This window comes from Pantherophis guttatus, chromosome 5 (genome assembly GCF_059756535.1).
Source record: "Pantherophis guttatus breed Tessera chromosome 5, ASM5975653v1, whole genome shotgun sequence".
Taxonomy (NCBI): Eukaryota; Metazoa; Chordata; class Lepidosauria; order Squamata; family Colubridae; genus Pantherophis; species Pantherophis guttatus.
In genome coordinates, this window is record NC_142067.1 from 57,285,441 (window position 1) to 57,304,543 (window position 19,103).

Genomic DNA, 19,103 nt, shown 5'->3' on the forward strand with positions numbered 1-19,103 from the left:
TGGCCTCATTAGTAATCCTAGACTTTGGGATATTGAAATTATCGTGGAATAATGAGTAATTTTTAAAATATTAAATATTACTGACTTAGTAGGGGATAACAAATACATAATGCAAAGAAATGTTATTTAGGTGTAAATGAATTAATGGAAAAAATGATAAAGAATTATAAAGAGTATTGTTGAAGTTGGAAGATTAGGATTATGCGTACTTATTTGTATTATTATTGTTAGCATTGTTTAAAAAGGACATTAACCCAGTCAATACACTGTCCACAAAATATGTATGGTGTGAAAAGAAAACTACAAATAAAACATGAATTTAAAAGAAGAAGAAGGTCGCACCTTGACATAGCCCACCTATGTTAGTGATGGGCCACCTGGCACATGACAGCCATTGGGAAGCTAACCACTATTATCATTTCCAGCAATATCCCAGAAAATTCACCACCAGAACTTCAGAAATAGCAGCAGCTCCCAAGACCAGGTTGGGGACTGACTCTCAAGGAACCAAAGAGCTGATCCAGGTTAAAATAGCTAAGCCAGACCCACGTACTTTGCATGCAGGGCATTTCTCCTTCAACTTTCTGGCAACACCTGTGATAGTACCACCTGTGCCAGCTCCAGCCACAAACATATCAATTTTTCCTGTATTTAAGAAAAATAAAACGATCAAATAAAAAGCATGTAACTATATTGCAAAAGTTCACACTAATACATAAATTTAATCATTTAACCACTATTAGCTATATGTGTTTTACTCCAATTTTCACTTACATCTATTTTTAATGACCTGCATCTATCTTTTATATCCAGCAGGTAGCAGCACTTGGCTGACTTTTGCTGATCTTGAAAAGTATGACAATACCTCTGTCACCCAGAGAAGTTTATTTTGTGAGATGGGCAGCTACATAAATTTGAAAAAATAAATAAATCTGGTTAATATTAAGATAAAAGGTCACCAGAATCCTGGACTAAAAGCCAGGCTGGGAAGCAAGCAAGAACAACAAGCTACAGTAACATCACAGAAGAATGCAACGGGAGGTCACTTTCATATTATTGCCAAAGATAATTATACAGTAGTATTTTGGTACTCAACTGCTTTGAAACTCATCGAATCTGGTACTCAACACATTTTGACACAAAAAAATTGTCCTGGTATTCATCATTTATTTGATACTCAATGCACAAACTAGAACTTGTTAATGTTGGCTGCCTCGTGAGATACTACATATTCCTTATGGGAAAAATGTGTTGGTATTCGTTTTTGCTACTCATCACATCTCCCGGAACCAATTAACGATGAGTATCAAGGTACCACTGTATATGGAAATGTCTGTGTAATCACAGTGAGATCAAGCTTAAGTTGAAGGAAGCTTTAAATTTAGTTGCCTTTCAGCCAGTGGTGGGCACCTGCATGGTCGCAAGGGTTCAGGTGAACCCTTAGCTCTGATCACTGGCTGGGCCCGCCCACCCACCCTTGTGCTCTGCTTTCCATTTATAACTAACTTTCTGGCTCGTTGGCTGGCCCATCTGTGATCCGTGCCGCCCCTGCTGTACTCACCAGAGCTGCCTGAGTTGATTAGGAGCATGTTTGACGCTCCGTTTCTCTCCCAAAGGGAGAGAACCAAGCGCTCACAACCAGTGAATCCTTTGTTAAAGTAAGTGCAGCCCACCTCGGCTTTCAGCCAAATCTTCTACAGCAGTCAGAACATTCTGCTGTTTTACACAGTGACAGTACAGTGATTCTTAATATATTTTGGGAACAGCTTCTTTTTAACAATGTATGTTTACATTGCCTATTACCGGGTAATAGAGGAGGGTTAATATTTTACTATTTATTTACTCTAAAAATAATTATTTAATTAATACTTGGAATAATGTGGGCTTCAAATAAACAAGCAGAGTAAGAGGGTAATGGATTTGCAAGTGCAGAGACACATGTGGAATTATATCCCTCATGCATTTATTGTAATAATCATAAACTGTAGCTTGTACTAATGGTTGCCACGTTCACATCCAAGTGAAATCCTGATATGGGAGAAGAAAATCAAGCATGAGAAATAGCAACTCACAATCAAGATTTCTAATAAATTGAGTAGAATATGTTTTCACTTTATTTAAAGGAAAGTGCACATTATATAGATCAAAGGATTATTAATCATACCATCACACTGCTCCAAGAGCTCTTCAGCTGTGGTATCATAGTGTGCCAATGGATTACTTGGATTTCGATACTATTGTGGGAAAGAAACAGACAAAAGAAAAACATCTGATGCTCAAATTGGTGGAATCAATTGTAGATTTCTAGATGATAGTGTGTATGTGTGTATTAAGCCATATAGCTCTAAAAGTATCGCAATAGAGAAGCATTATTATTATACAAGTATTCTTTCTTTATAAATAGGTAAAGATTTATTTATAAAGTATTGTTTATTTGTGACTGAAGATATATTGAATGGTTACCCAGGCTCTAGTGAAATACAGTGAGAAAAACAATGTGTTACATGCAATGTTGCCTTTGAAAATAATGTGGGAAATGGTTCAGCTGAGACTCAACAGGTATTAACTAGAGTAATAATGGTATTTTTTAATATTTATTGCCTGCTACATAAGTGAAATAAAATACATAAAATAGCTCTGGCTGCAGACCAAAAAGCAGCATTGCCCACCCTATCAACTCGGCCAAGAAACCAGCATGCCTCTAGGTTCCTCTTTTTCTGAAATGGTCACCTATTTATTTATTTATTTATTGGTTCGACTTATATGCCGCCCTTTTCCAGAGACTCAGGGCGGCTTACAATGCGTTAAGCAATACCCTTCATACTTTTGTATATACCTGCTTAGTAGGGCTTTCGCCCCCCCCCCAAAGCGATGTTCTTTTTTTTACAAAGTCAGCTTATTGCCCCCACAAACCAGGTCCATCTACCAGTTTATAATCCTGCAGCTTTCTTTCCAAACTCATTATCATAAAAAAAGTTTCATTTAAATAATTGTTTCATCTTCTTGTTCTTTTATAATATCTTCTTCATCTTCTATAATATAGGGATTTGTTTAATCTGTATATACATTTAGTAAATGTTATGAACTTTGGGGTAAATATATGACACACCATCCCTTGCTTCCTAGTAATCTGATGGAGAATATCTGAATGGTTTGCTCACACAGCATGAAAGATCCCTCCCTCCCTCCAATTAATAGATACACCTTTCCTCCCTACCTCCTTCCTTCCAGATGAAAAAGGTAATTAGAAATCAATGTGTACATGGCACAGGGTAAGTAATTTGGCCATGCAGTATACATTTCTTTAAAGTAGGGCTCTCCAACCTTGGCAACTTTAAGATTTGTGGACTTCAATGCCCAGAATTCCTAAGCCAGCCATGCTGATGTTGGAACCCCTGCTTTAAACCACTCAGATGCTGCAGAGGAGACTGGAAAACTATCACTTTCCTCCCTACCTCCTTCCTTCCAGATGAAAAAGGTAATTAGAAATCAATGTGTACTTAGGGTTGGGGCCACTGCAGGTCTGTTTGGTGCTGAAGGTTAGAAAGTTTGCAGTTATGCCCTAACTTTATGCTCAGAATCTCTTATGCCCCTTCTTCCCTCCTTTCATTAGACTTCTGAAGAAGGTTAGCTTTTTTTCAAATTAATACTATACAGATAGTTTTGCATCCCAGGTTGAGTAAAGCAACTGGATGGAAAATAATTCAGAATATTGATCCATTCTACACCAGAAGTAGGAATCTATACCTGATCCAAAATATGTGAATTTGGAATTTCATTTTTCAGTTTCCAAGCAACACGAACATTGGATTCTGGATCATCAAACTTGGCGCAGGGAGTTCTTATTAGTTCAACCCCAAGTGCTCTCAGAATATCTACCTACAAGGATGATGTAGAAACCAGAAATTAAGTTAATTATCTGCACTGTATTAATATAAATTGAGATGAAGATATATAAATGCTTTATATAAATAAATTAAGTAGTCCATCTCACAAAATATTTATTTATTCAATTTTGATACTATCCAAATCCAGCTGACTCCGGGTGGCTCAGAATTTTTTTTAAAAAAGTAAATTAAAAACAAGTGGAACACACAGTATCACTTAATAATACAACTGGCTTAGCTGTGACCATTAAAAACCAGAAAATTAACATTTATGCTGGTTTATTGCCTATTTGATCTGAGCTAAGACTCACTACACTTGGTGTGGTATTTCCCAGGGAAGAGTGTATAGGAAAACAGTTGCAGATCTGTCTACCCAAAGGAATATGTACATACTGTAGTTTTGCTTCCATGATTGAAATTTTAAAAAAGCCCACATTTATATGTACATTACACTGCTAAGCACAAATGGTTGTCTGATATGTATGTCTTGCATGTGCATAACTAAGTGTCAGGCCTGGAAGTCATCTTTTTCGTTGGGCCTTCAGGCCTGCCACATTTCCTACTGTGGGAGACTGGGAGGGGGATTGTATGGAGCCAGAGTGATATATAGTCATAATAACATTCCTTTCTCAGAAAGTCAAGGTCATCTTGCCCTGCACCTGGATGGCTGGAACTAGGAGGCATCTCCAGTTGGGACGGTGTTTGGATTGGACCATGTGATGGACATGTGGGTGATGGACATGTGGGTGTTGGGCAGGGACTTGAACTTTCTTTTGGGTGGGGAAAACCTGGAAGCTTTCAGATTCGGGTTTTCCCAGATGTGCCAACATGACATCTCTAATAAAATGAAACTTTGAGAAAACTCAAGCCTCGGAGTTTTCTTTCGTTGGGGGTGTTACCTGGAACCCTGACACTAAGTTGACAATTCTTCTTTCACAAAAGTTGGGACAAAACTAAGCACATTACTAAAATTAAGACCTTATAATTTGTCACTGTTTCTAATCAGGTACCTTTTACATGTTTTAAGACAAACCCCATAATTCCTAGCAAATTATTACTTACCTCTTGTCATTTATTTATGGATTCTTATCAGCTATTCAAATGATCCCCATCAGGTATTTACCCCAATAGGTATTTCCAAACCACATTATTTCCATTCCCCAATCTCTGACAAAGCAATCTGAAGTCAACCTGTGACCTTTATTTCTGCTGCCTTTGGAATTCTGAAAACATGCAGGCAACACCATAAGCCAATCAATGCTCAGGGCAGAATTCACCAACCAGGCATGAACTAACTTGTCTGAGCTACAACACATCCTGGAGCCCTTAACCCCCTTCACCTCTCCTTATCCCCCATGGAAATAAAGAAAATAAATTGCTCTTATGCAGTGGTGGGATTCAAATAATTTAACAACCGGTTCTCTGCCCTAATGATTTCTTCCAACAACCAGTTCACAAAACTGCTCAGAAAGTTAACAACCGGTTCTCCCGAAGTGGTGCGAACTGGCTGAATCCCACCACTGCTCTTATGTAATTGCTGTAACTTCCCACAAGAAGAATGATGAAAATTCTGTATTCTGTGAGGTTAACAGATTATCCCCACTTCATCAGTGGTGGATTGCTCTCCGGTTCGCCCCGGATCGGGCGAGCCAGTAGTGGCGGCGGCAGAAAGCTCCACCCACCCATCTCTGTGCATGCGCAGAAGCGTCACGCATGCACGCACACACCCACGCGCCCACAAGTGAGCCAGTAGTGCCTGAAATTGAAACCCACTACTGCACTTCATGAACTCAATTGCCCAGGAGATAGACTTTGTGCTAATGGGAGGAAAATGAAGAAAAGAAAAATGACTAGACTATGGTTATGTTTCTGCTGAGCCACTTAGAGGACTCTCACCTTTTCCATACTCATTTTCTCTGGCATGACAATGACACAGCGATAACCCTTCATTGCAGCTACGAGAGCCAGGCCAATTCCTGGTGGTGAAAGGTATAAGAAATAAGGCAAGTAGAAATTATAGCTACAAGTTCATTAAACCTCCAAGTCCTCTCTCTCTTCCATTTTCTAAATGAAGCAGCTCTCAGATTTTCACTTTAAAAAAAATGGAGGAGAATGAATGTTCCTGCATATTCAGTTTGAAGATAATGGAATAGCAGAATAACAAAGTTGGAAGGACCTTGGCGGTCTTCTAGTCCAACCCACTGCTCAAGCAGGAAGCCCTATACCCTTTTGGATGGTCATCCGATCTCATCTTAAAAACCTCCAGATCTCTTCTTAAAAATCCCCAGATCTTTTAATATTTTTAGTTAAAAATGAGTAGCAATAGCACTTGGACTTATATATCACTTCACAGTGCTTTACAGTCCTCTCTAAGCACTTTACAGAGTCAGCATATTGCCCCCAACAATCTGATCCTCATTTTACAACCTCAGAAGGATGGAAGGCTGAGGTTGCATATGAGATATTGTAATACATAAAGCAATTTATCTACTGATACATACACTAGGTTCTAAGGCAAAGGAGATTGGAACAGTTTACAGTAGCTGTCATAATAATCTTCCTGTGTCCTAGCTTAAAATGATGGAAAGATCTGTCACACTGACTTTTCTAAAAGGATATGGCATCTTTTCTTCAGCTGTTTTTCCCATATATGCTAAAATAAAAAGGATAAAGAAGATTGGTTGGGTTTCCTGCAGGATTGAAAACACACTGTACTAATTTGTTTTTTTAGGTTAAAAATGTGCCAATGTTAAGCTCATTCTATGACTCAATGAAGCTGTATTTCAATACTGCAGGGAATAGGTGATAAGGAAACAACATTTAAAGATTTAACAGTAGCTGTTTGTGCAAGAGGTAAAACAAACCTACAAAATTACTATGAGAAATAACTTTCCTGCGATTTGTAGTTTCTTTGTCGTGTACTTCAAAGCATTTATAAAAATAGCTCTTATATTTGTAGCCTGAGTATGCTATAAGTACTCCTAGCTGGTAGTAAAGCATTTATAAAAATAGCTCCTATATTTGTAGTCTGAGTATGCTGTAAGAATTTCCTAGTTGTTAGAATACAGACAACAGTATGTTGACATGTAAGGTAATATTTAATTTAAAAATTCTAACTTGGATAAAACAGTATGATGACAATGCATTGAGTAAAAGGGATCTTTGGTTGCATTTGTGACATTAAGCACTAGTATTGGAAATCATGTTAGATTCACAGTTCCTGCCCAAAGAATAGGGGGCAGCTGTGGTCAAAGTGCCCTTTGCACAGCTTCATCTGGTGTCTCAGTTGCATCAGTTCCTGGACTGGGAAGTCTTTCAAGCAGTCACTCATGCCCTAGTCATCTCATGATTGGATTATTTTAATGTGTTCTACATGCAACTGCTCTAGAAGACCACATAGAAGCTACAGCTGTTCCAGAATACAGCAGCATGGGCAGTATTAGGCATGCCTTCATGTATCCATGTAATATCACTGCTCCACAAACTACAATGTGACCTTCTGGGTACAATCCAAGGTGCTGCTTATCACCTATAAAGCCCCTCATCTGATAGTGCCAGGTTATTTGAGAGAGCATCTATCTCTCATGGTTTCTGCTGATCTAGTAAGATCAGACAGAGATGGTAAGTTGCAGGTCTTGTCAGTCAAACAATGCCATCAATTAGGACCCAGAAAGTGTGTCTTCTATCACGGCACCTGCCTTCAGAAATAATACTTCCTCAGAAATCTATGTGACTCCCACACTAATGCTGTCCTATAGCTCTTGAAAATGGGGCTCTTAGTCTCTTATATAGACAATGATTTGTTGTCACCTGGGAATCTGAAGGATTTCTAATAAATGTTAGATTATATGATGTGAAAGGAAAATATATTTGATTAATTTATTGAAGATTGAGGTAGTTATTTTTTTGAAATGGAAAATGAAGATAATAGCTGCAAATTATACAAATATCAAAAATGAAGTAGGTGAATGAAGTTGAATGATTGTTGAAGATTGTTTACTAAAGTTTTTAAAAATGAGTGGAGACATTGAAATCCTGGAACAAAGGTAATGAATGTTGTGGTCCTGTTGCAAGAAATATTTGTAAAAAATGCAAAAAATGGCTGCATATAAAAGCACATTTTTGTCTTCACTTTGTTACACAGAAATGAGTTTTATGTATGTTAGTAGCATAAAAGTTGTGCACAGTGGGAATGGGATTACTTAAAAATGTGTGGCAAAGCAGGAAGAAATACATACTGAAGATTAAGAAAGAATGGGTGATGAAAAATGTGGACCAAATACAAGAGAAAGTAACCAGTACAAGAGAAGTCCATTGAAGCAGCACTTCATAGAAAGAATGAATGAGGACTAAATTACAAAATAAAATATATGAAGGAACAGTGATCAGGTCAAGAATAAAAGAAAGACATGGAAAATCATGGCTGACTGAAGCTGATGAGATTCTCAAAAAGTTCAAAGAAAAAAAGGAAGTGTATGAATTGGTGTTTGGATGGTTTCAAGGATAGAAATTTATGGAAATTTATAGTGAACAGTATTACTTTTTTCTGTACTTTCCATCATGTTAACTTTCCCTAAAAGGGAACTGTGCAATAAGTATATATGTACATGTGTAAGCTGTTGCATTTGATCTAAATCAGCTCCTCAGCCTTGGGCACTTTAGATATGTTAGCACTGTAACTCCCAAAACTGCCAAACAATATTATGAATCCTAAATATCTGAAAAATGCCAAGCTATGGAATGGATAACAACCTTTTTCTGACACTGAGGCTAGTTTTTTTTAAAAAAAAAACTGTTCTACCTTACTCATATTTTATACCTGTATTTCCTGATGTAGGTTCAATGAGTGTATCTCCTGGTTTTATGATACCAGCTTTTTCTGCATCCTCTATCATTCTTAAAGTGATTCGATCTTTTACACTCCCTCCAGCATTGAAATATTCACACTTGGCCACTGCAATTTCAGAACAAGAACAGATTTGAATTTAGAGTCAAAATCTCTGTTATTCTTGCCAAAATTCCAAAAGAAAAACCAATTCTATTATTATGGAAATTATTTTAAAGATAGACAAGTTAATCACTTTTAACCATTTATACTACTGAAATTATATTCCAGTATTTTGTATATTAGACATTCAGCACATTGGTCTAGACTTAAGTGGGTGGGTTCATCAGGTTGTGCGGTTTTTATATTGGGTTGGTGTTTATGGGAAGTAGGTTTCTTTATTCTTCAGTAATAATCTCACAACACATGGACAGACCCAACATAGTTTGAACTGGGGAACTATGAACATCCTAGGCTAAGTTAAATCCAAAAATGCTAGAGAAATCCTGGAATTTTGGCTTTCAGACAAATCAGCCATCAGTACGCACATAGAGATAAATCACAATTACACACCATTCAAAAGAGAGAATTAAAAAATCCAAGAAAGAAAAAAAGATCACAGTGCCTAATGTGAGATCCCTCTAAAAATCTTCACTCAATAATTGTTATTAATGTGGCAGAAAATAGAAAATATTACTAACAACCATCAATATATTTTATTTAAACAATTAAATTAAATTGGCTCACATTTCATTTTTGTCCCAGTTTTACCCATATTCTGCCCACACATTTGGATTCCACTCACATTATGCCACTTCAGTGGGTGTCAGCTGTAAAATCCATCGTTCAGCCCAATCTATATACTGGAATGAAAACTTTTCCTTTTCATTCCTAGCCTAAATTCAACAGCATTTCAAACGAGTTTGGCAAAGAAATACTCACAAAGTTCACACTTGAGACCATAAGCTTTTGAAATCTTGTTGACACGGATCAGAGGAGTATGCCCAATTTTCTCTAAGACGTTTGACAAAATCTTTGGTTCTTTTTTCCTGCACAAGGAAAAAGAATAAAACCAAAATAACCCTGAAATGCATTATTGACTCCAATGAGAACCAATGTACTAAAGTAAACCCTGGCTTTGATTTATTTTTAACAGTGAATACGAGGAATGATAGTGAGAAAAATCAAAATCTTTTGTGTAGTGGTCCATCAGACTGTTTTTGTATTATAGTCCATGTGTCCAAAAGTAACATAATCGGGTTTAGTTCTTCAGAAGGTTATCCCTTGGGAAGACCACCCAGTATTCCCAAATAGGGCATTTCTGAAGGCAGTTTAAAAAAAAACAAAACAGCAGGTGTGTCTATTGACAGGAAGAACAGTTAAGGTGGCCATTACCATGTGATCAAAACCAGTGGTGAAATCCTACCAGTTCGCACCAATTTGGGTGAACTGGTAGTGATAAAAGCTATTGGTTTGGCGAACCAGTAGTAAAAAGGAGCTACTGGTTGGTAAGAACCAGTATTTCTGACAATCAGCTGTGCCACACGATTTATATTCGCTAGAAAGCAGGACATCCTGCTTTCTAGCAAATCTAAATAGCACGCACAGCTGTTTCCCCACCTCACTGTTCTACTTACCTTGTTAAGTGCCCTTTTTTGTGTGAAGTGCGCATTTGGTGCACATTGTGCTTGCGCACAGAGCGTGCATTGCGTGGGCAGCAAACTGGTGGCAAACTGCAGAGGATTTCACCACTGATCAAAACCTTTTTATGTGCTCCTTGGCAGACTTAAAAAAGAGTGTTTGATCATACGGCTGTGGCCACTATCCTGACTTTTTAGACACCCTCCCTCTCTACAGAATCTGCTGATCATTTTTTTTAAAGAGGTAGAACAATTTGTCTCTGATTAGTTATTGTACTAAAAAAGGATAGCTACCACCTTTTCTTCCAGCTTGCAGGCTCTGTAAAGATTTGGGAAAGGGTTAATACTTGCATGAGGCTCTGTGGATGAGGCATTCTCCATTCTTCAATTGCATAGCAACCCTGGGCTCAGATTATAACCTGTCATTATTCAAATCAATGCTAATATGGCAGATGTCATTAATATTAGCAATACAGAAGAACTATAAAGATTATCTTCCATTAAAATATTATTTTCTTAAGTACACTAGTAAGTTGTGAACCACTTTAGGCATTGAAAGCACATGTGAGGGGCTGAAGTCCAACTGGCTTCACACTGAAATGGATACAACCCATGGCCTTCTCTATGCAGGGAACATTTGATTCCATCACCAAGTTGAGGAATCTTGTGCAAGTGATCTGTACATGCAAGATCATTTCCAGTACTGTTCATCTGGCAGGTGAAGCCAGAGTGAACAGAATATTAAGATATTCACTAATCTGTACCTTTACTGACAGATGAATTTTGGAACAGAATTAGTAACCTATTTCTGACATACCGTTATGTCACTATGAAAAGTTTGTACTCATCATTCATTCCATTTCAATATCTCATTAATTTAACAAGGGTTGATCACACCATTCAATATATGAAAATAACAAAAAGTTGCATAAATTTCCTGGAATATGCTGAAGCTAGTGCTGAAGCTGGAACAGGTCATAGCTGTCTATATCTCCCATTTCAGAATTCTTGTCTAAAGTGATTTTAATTTGTTTCTACTTTCATAATAAAAACTGAAATGAAGGAATACACTGTATAAATGTATGTATGGTAAGAATACTTCTTCTCAAGTGTTAGAAGACAGGGAATTTTAAGGGATTGATCATTGAACTCTCTTCTATCAGAAGGAAAATTTTAGCACATTATATTGCCTGTGAGCCAAAGGTATCTTTGTTTCCTGTTTCAGATACAGTTGTAAAGCAGGCATTACTTTAAGTTGCTACTTACTGAGGCACATAGCGATGAGGTGACTCTGAGATGGATTTTCCTGGTTTCCAAGTGCATCTGCTAGGCAAATTGGGACTAATCCAGGTATTATTGGTTTTGGCTTCTGGGTTTTCCACATCGCCATTGAGGAAAGGACAAACTCTGATTGTTTTATTTGAAGTATAAACAGACGCCATCATAAGCTAAAAAGGAAATATAGAAAAACAAGCATTTCAACAAAAGCTTGAACTCCAGTAAAACAAAGCAAACCTAGTAGAAAAAATCTACCATGTTCAAATATATCACTTTGTTATATATTTCTTCTATTTTTCTTCACTAGAAGGTATTACTACCTTTTGCAACAGATTAGCATTTTATGGCTGATTTTTTTTTTTTTTTGGCAGCCAAAAATTAAAGGAAGGCACGTCAATTATATGATGACATCAGTGCAGGTAAAGGCAGAATATTCATCTCAATCATCTATAGGCTATGAATTCATTCCTCTCTTCCTCTCTGGAAACCAACATCCTTTGAGTGTTTCATAGGTATTTGACAATCATCTACACAGGGCTACTATCAACCATGTTCTTTGCTATTGTGTGAGGCAACAGCAAAGAGAGAGCTACAGTTTTCTTTTTTAAAAATAATTTTTTACTAGAGAGCTACAGTTTTCTTTTTTAAAAATAATTTTTATTAAAGATTATAATTAGAACAGTACAAGATAATACAAATTAAAACATATAAAATAAGAAAGGTGCAAAGAGAAAAATTAGAAAAGAAATAAATACTAAAAAAAAGATAAAAGTAAAAACATAGTGAAGAAAAATAGAAGAAATATATAACAAAGTGATTCCCAAGTTTCAATAAAAAACCATTAAGAGGTACCAGAAATATGAATGTATCTATTCTAATCTTGATTAAATAAATCAATTTTATATTCCTTCTGTTTACTTCTAACAATCTTAATCTTTAGTTCATTCAAATCATGATGTAAAACAAGATTTCATTTCTTTGTCCCTTCTCACAAGATTAATCAAAATTTTAAAAGTCTCTTTTGTAAGAAAGATTATCATTCTCTTGATTTATTGTTGGTATGAACTTTTAGTTATTAAAATATCAGCTGATTTCTTTTATAAGTCCAGTGTAACATTTTTTTCATATCAACTTTGTAACCTGTAGCCTTTAAAATAAGTCCACTTTCAACTCATTCTCTGTCTTGTCAAGTAACATATGTCCTTCTTCAGGGTTGGTATTCACTTACCTTCGCTACCAGTTCACAAATGTGAGCGCACTCATGCTCGCTCCTCTTGCACACACCACCTCTGCGCATACGCAGGGCCTTCTGCGCATGTGCAGAGCGTCAAAAGCAGGACGTGTTGACATCCAGGTGGGTGGGCGGAGCCTCCCGCTGCTACCATTACCAGTTCGCTCAAACCGGATAGAACTGGCTGAATACCACCACTGTCCTTCTTTCATAATACATTTTATACAAAATCTAGTCTTAGAGGCAAATATTGCTGTTGATTGTGTCAATATTAATTTCTGACTCCAATTTTGAAAGTATTCTTCAATATTTGCAGCATTCGAATATTTTGTGCCATTCCATAACAATTCATCACATTTATGTGTTCTTCTCCTTTACTTGAAATCTTTAATCCCTTCTAGTATCCAATTTTTAAAGCTTTATTTTTTAAAAAAAAAAATTAAAACAAAAGCATTTTCCATAGCAAGGATTTTGTATAATTAATTCTAAAGTTTTATTTCAAATTTATCTGGATTTGTAGCTTTCTAAAACCAACATCTTAATCAACCTTTAAAAAAAATGTTTTTAAAAAATTCAGCTCCTAAACTTGTAGTCAGATGTTTTTTTCATTAAAAATTGAAGGCAGACTCACCTCATATTTTCAAATGTGTAGATCCAAAGGTTTCTAATAATTGAAAAGTAGCTAATAAGCAATTTTCAAATGTGATTAGAAAAGGAACTATATGAACTTAGTATCTTTTAAAGGTGCTACTGCAATTTAAGCAAAATGGCTATTCCCTCATCTCTCAGTGCTGAAAACCCGCCTCTTTGCAGCCTCTTTGAGAGTAGCAGCTGTCTGGAGCACCCATGGGTGATCTCCCATCCTCTCTTTGTCTGGAGAAGTTCACAGAGTCAGTCCATTTCACTGACTCTTCATCCTTTGCCATGATCATTGGCACCGCTCTTCACGGGGCTGCCTTCAATCCACCATATTTTCCTCCGGAAGTCTCAAGAGCTACAATTTTCACTGTGAATTCTCCCTGTACTTCCAGAATCAATACTCATTCTGTAATGCTTCCCCAATCCGGCACCATAGCAATTTTTGTTGAAGCTGAAGAAATATTTCTCACAAACCAGAGTGATATATTTTAGCAATAGTAAAACATTACATTATTCCAAGCTGTCTTCAAAGTTATTATCTTGCATTTTCCATTATTCATTTCATTCTGAGTTCAAAGTTTATTTAAAAAAGATCTCCAATCTCAATTACATTTCAAAGTACTTCCTGAACAATGAATTCAACAGGATCAAGGTGCAAGCAAACAATTGTATAGTATTATCACTGACATCCTGCAAGGAATCACTTACTCAGCAAACTCAAAACACCTCCAGTTAACGTATTATTTTGAAGATACAAACCTATTTTGAATTTTAAAACTGTTTTCAGCTGCATTTCATCAAAGAAAATAGCAACTATTTATATATATTAAAAAACATTGTTTTATTTGAATATTTTTCTAATCATCAATAATCTATTATTACTGATGTTTACCATTTAAGAAAACACTTATTTTTTTCATTTATTATACTGAAATAAATCTTTCTCTTTTTTTGATTTTTGAGAAATGCCAAAGTATCAAAGACAAAACTCTAAAAAAACTATGGGCCAAAGTAGATACAAAATTAGCTAGATAACTATCTATACTGGGGAAAGTGTGGAGAGGGATATTATACTTTCCTTTTTTTTAAGGAGCCTAAGAAACCCATTCTCTGAAGAGGGGTTTCCCTCCCCAATATCAGCTTTCTGAGTAAGAGCAGCTATGAAATGTAATCTCTATAACTACTTCCACTGTGGGATTTGAACGGCAGCTTTCATGACTTACACAGTTGACCAGACTTTTTGGATTTTCCTTTCCTCCTTTCCTTTCCTTTCCTTTCCTTTCCTTTCCTTTCCTTTCCTTTCCTTTCCTTTCCTTTCCTTTCCTTTCCTTTCCTTTCCTTTCCTTTTTCCTTTCCTTTCCTTTTTCCTTTCCTTCCCTTCCCTTCTGTTCCCTTCCCTTCCTCCTCTCCCTTCTCCTTTTCCCCTGTCCTCCCCTGTCCTCCCCTCCTCTTTTTTAAAAAACTTCTTTCCTGATGTGCTACTTATAACACTTATGCATTCTGTTGGTTACTCAGCTACTGATTTTGGAGTGGTATAATCTCATTAACTATTATTTTTGCTCAGTTAAAAAAACATAATAATATTTTAAAGTACATGACAGTAGTCTGTTTTATTAAATGAGGGCCAGTTTGGTGTTGGGGTAAAAAGCAGTGAGTTAGAAACTGGGGGTTGGTGAGTTCTGCTTTAGGCACAAAACCATCTGGATAAACTTGGGCCAGTCACTCTCTCTCAACCCTAGGAAAGAGACAAGGACAGACGACTTCTGAAATCTTGCCAAGAAAACATCAGGGACTAGCCCAGGCAGTCTCCAGAAGTTAAGACTGACTCAGGAACAAAATAACATAACAAGATGGTATTTTAATTTTTTTATACCTTCCTCACACTTTCCGGTGTTTTCATCCCCCCATATATTTAACTAGGCATAAATACTACTCGTCAAAAGATTTGCTATATCTGAAGTTTTCGAGGTAACTCTGTTTCAGTTAATGGCACAGAAACCAGGAAGAAACCAGAATTTTCCAACAATAGCTTTTGCCCTTCTAGACACACATGAAATGGATTTTTTTCATTTTTGTCTGGAGATTTACTATGACCATTGTCAAAACTTTATTGGGTAAAACTACTTAGCAGTTGGCCAGACTACTCCATTATTTACAGTAGATAACATCAACTCAGAGGAGGGATAACACTGTACGGTAACATTTCAGAAACTCTATAAACCCAAGTGACTTTAGAATGAATGTGGTTTAGATATATAAAACTTTGATTCATTTTACTGTCTGCTTCTGTGGTTCAGGAACTACCTGGTTTATTAAACTTATCTTTCAATAGAATTGGAATTAGAAGGCAGCCAATTTATGGACAGCAACCTAATGCATATAATTGAAAGCATGACTATGTTTTTTACCCATTGCCAAGGAAATCTCAATGTACTGGTAATCTTTACAGCCCTATTATATAAATGAACTTGTTGCCTTTGATTTTTTTTTCTCCCCATTGAACTTTATTGAGGTTATCCAAGGTCAATTTGGTTTAATGTTTGTTGCTCTTTGAGCAAGATTGGAACAATAAGGAACAATACTTGCTGATGTGGTAGCATCTGTTGGATGCTTATCCTATGGTTGGGTAGGTATTATATAGAAAACTATGTTCTGTAACTTTAACTGCTACAAGATGACTAATTGGCTGTGCTAAGCAGACATAAAAGAAGGCAGGAAGTTCATTAACTTCTGCTCCTGCTATTAGAAGGTTGAACTGCTGAAAGGAACTGTGTCTGTGTTACTGAAGAGAACTGGAATTGTAAGCAAACTATGTTTTTGTGTTGAACCGTGATTATTTGAAAAAGTGTTATCTTTGTTTTGAGAAGCCAAGTTTGTTTTTATACTACAAGTAAAGACTGTTTATTTTCTTACAATGTTCAGAGTCTGTGAGTATCTGTGTGTTTTGCCAAGCAACGTATCTATTCGCTGTCTGGTCCGTTGCACCACTTTGCAGAGGGCAGTTTTACCTTCAACAGCATCCTCACCATATTATACAACTTCAAAATTTAATTAAAAGCCAGCCTTATCAGGCTTTTGACAAAAGGTGTAGTCCACAAATTGATGATCCCTTGATGTCCTACCAGAGTTAATGAGTCCCTTAAATTTGCATTAGTGCAAATATGGCTTGGGTGAATCAGTGGCAAAAAAGCTGGCATGTTAGATGTAGAATAAGATAAATCTTTCTTTCAGGGCAAAACTGTGCCTGTTTCCTTGGAAATAAATGGAAATGGAAATGGTTATAACTGTAACTTATTGCTGCTTCAAGAACTTTTATAGTTTAGGCAAACAGTAGATCAGGAGAAACTGAAATAACATGTCCTGTTTGTACGATTTTTGAAAACCCATTTCAATGCAGAGCTTTTTGAATTGCTTCTTTAAGACAGCCTGTTACTCTACAAACCAAAGCACCGAGCTACACACATAATTCCCTTCTGCATCACATGAAACTTTTATGAGTATATTTTGCAGTTTCCTAGCAGACAACTTGTTATCAACAAGTACATGTTCCATTGCCCAATTGCTTCTCATTTCAGACTCTCCTGCAGAGTTGGTGGGACAGTAATTAATTTTGCACTCATACCACTGCAGTCCTTGTTAGCCATATCAGAGCATATTCTCTCATAGAAAGTTGGCAGTGACCTTGATGGTCATCTAGTCCAACCCTCTGCTCTGTGTAGGATCACCCGAGCATCTTTGATATCTAGTCTAGTTTGAAGACCTCCAGCAAAGAAGAATTCATCACTTCACTAGTGAGTTGATAGCTTATAGTCAGGAAGCCTATGCAATATCTGTGGAGATTCTCAATCACCCAGGTCATGGGTGTTCCAAAGGTGCTTTTCAAATGGCAACTGGACTTTCTTTGTTGTTGTTGTTTTCATTGAAGAAAACTTGCAGATTACAGGAACCATTTCAATTTGAGATGCAGACAACACAGACTCATCCCCAACAGCCTGTGCCTATGTTCACCTGTGAAAGGACACAGGGCAGAAAATATCCTGCAAAAACTACAGCTACAGCTTCTCAATGAAAGAATAAGAAAAATTAATTTTACAATTGAGGTTCTGAAAAAGAGAGTGGTATGCAAACTCCAAGAGCTGAAGTCACTTCTACCAACAGAAATATTGGAGGAGGTCACAGAATTTACAAAGAAGACACAACTAGCACAACACAACAAGAGGAAAGAATGACAGAAAGGCAAGTTTTCTAATATAGTACTTCCCCATATGAAGTCAATTGCTATCTCAGAGAGGATAAGTAAATAATATATTGTTGATATCTAATGGGAGATAAATACACTGCTCAAAAAAATAAAGGGAACACAAGACATCCGAGATCTGAATGAATGAAATAGCCTTATTAAATACTTCGTTCGTTACATACAGTAGTTTTGTGTTCCCTTTAGTTGTTTGAGCAGTGTATAAACTACTGTATGTAAAGAACAAAGTATTTAATAAAGCTATTTCATTCATTCAGATCTCAGATATCTTCGCTTGTGTTCCCTTTATTTTTTTGAGCAGTATATAATCAAGTTGGCATTTTTTGTACTACAATCTATTGGTCTGCATTTACAGTAAGTGTAATAATATTTTTTCCTGGTATATTTTATTAGGACTTCCAGATTTGGAGTACAAATATTTGAACTACACTAGAGATCGGTGAGAAATATGAGATCGGATCTCTGGTCTAGTTTTCAGTGGTCATCTGGAGGTTTGTACTTCAGATCCGATAGCCTTAATTTTATTATTTAGCCCATGCATTGTATGTGTCTTTTATGGGACCACAATGTTGTTAGCCATTAAATGACTCCTTCCTCTGCTAATTGATTAAATACATGGTTATCCTTTTAAGCAAACATACTTTTTGGGGTATTTTAAATTCAGCCAAATTATTTAATTCGTTTTTAATCTATTTTAAATTTTTGAACTTATGTGTTTTATCTTATGGCTGTTCACCGCCCTGAGTCCTTCGGGAGAAGGGCGGTATAGAAATTTAATAAAATAAATAAAATAAATTACATAAAACATCTTTTCAAAAATAATCAGTTAATAGAAAAGCAAAGAGATTGAATTGCATAGTCAATCAGCAGAAAGGGTAGTTATTTCACAGATGGACTCTGTTAATCTTTAGATAATTTATGGATAATTTAAGATACTGATTTTTTCAAGTATAATAATCTGTCAGTGCTGTAACTCCTGCACTATGTTAAATGCTTATCTTAAAGTCTCCTTTTCAAATTCATCAGTAAACAGTAATCAAATCTAAATACCAAGTCTGCACATATGTTATCAAATCTGCTAAAGAGTAAAGAAATGTAATGAGCCATTAACTGCAGAGATGCTTACCTTCTCACCAGTTTGCTTGTTATGATTGCCCGAAAGCCTTTTCTGCTCACTTATATCCATGCTTTATGATTCCAGAAACCAATAAACTACCTTGGAGCAAGACATGTGGGATGGCAGTTGGCTCTCTTGACCCTCCAGCTTCTTTTAGGTTGTTTTTTCAGATTTGAAGTACAATCACTTTCAAAAAGGCAAAAGTCCCGTTGTAAGGGGGATATGGAT

At 36.4% G+C, this 19,103-nt stretch overlaps 1 protein-coding gene across 1 annotated transcript in view; it reads right to left on the bottom strand.

Annotated features, from left to right (window-relative positions):
* The window catches only part of LOC117669391 (cystathionine beta-synthase-like), a 34,197-nt gene extending 15,102 nt beyond the window's left edge, over window positions 1–19,095 (bottom strand). Inside the window, exons 1-8 of the mRNA XM_034423772.3 lie at window positions 18,885–19,095; window positions 11,619–11,800; window positions 9,655–9,761; window positions 8,707–8,841; window positions 5,784–5,863; window positions 3,748–3,879; window positions 2,165–2,234; window positions 554–645 (exon numbers count right to left, since the gene is read on the bottom strand). Coding sequence (XP_034279663.2) covers window positions 554–645; window positions 2,165–2,234; window positions 3,748–3,879; window positions 5,784–5,863; window positions 8,707–8,841; window positions 9,655–9,761; window positions 11,619–11,800; window positions 18,885–18,944 — 858 coding nt within the window. The 5' untranslated portion in view covers window positions 18,945–19,095. The remainder of the gene's footprint in view (window positions 1–553; window positions 646–2,164; window positions 2,235–3,747; window positions 3,880–5,783; window positions 5,864–8,706; window positions 8,842–9,654; window positions 9,762–11,618; window positions 11,801–18,884) is intronic.
* Window positions 19,096–19,103: the final 8 nt, after the last annotated feature.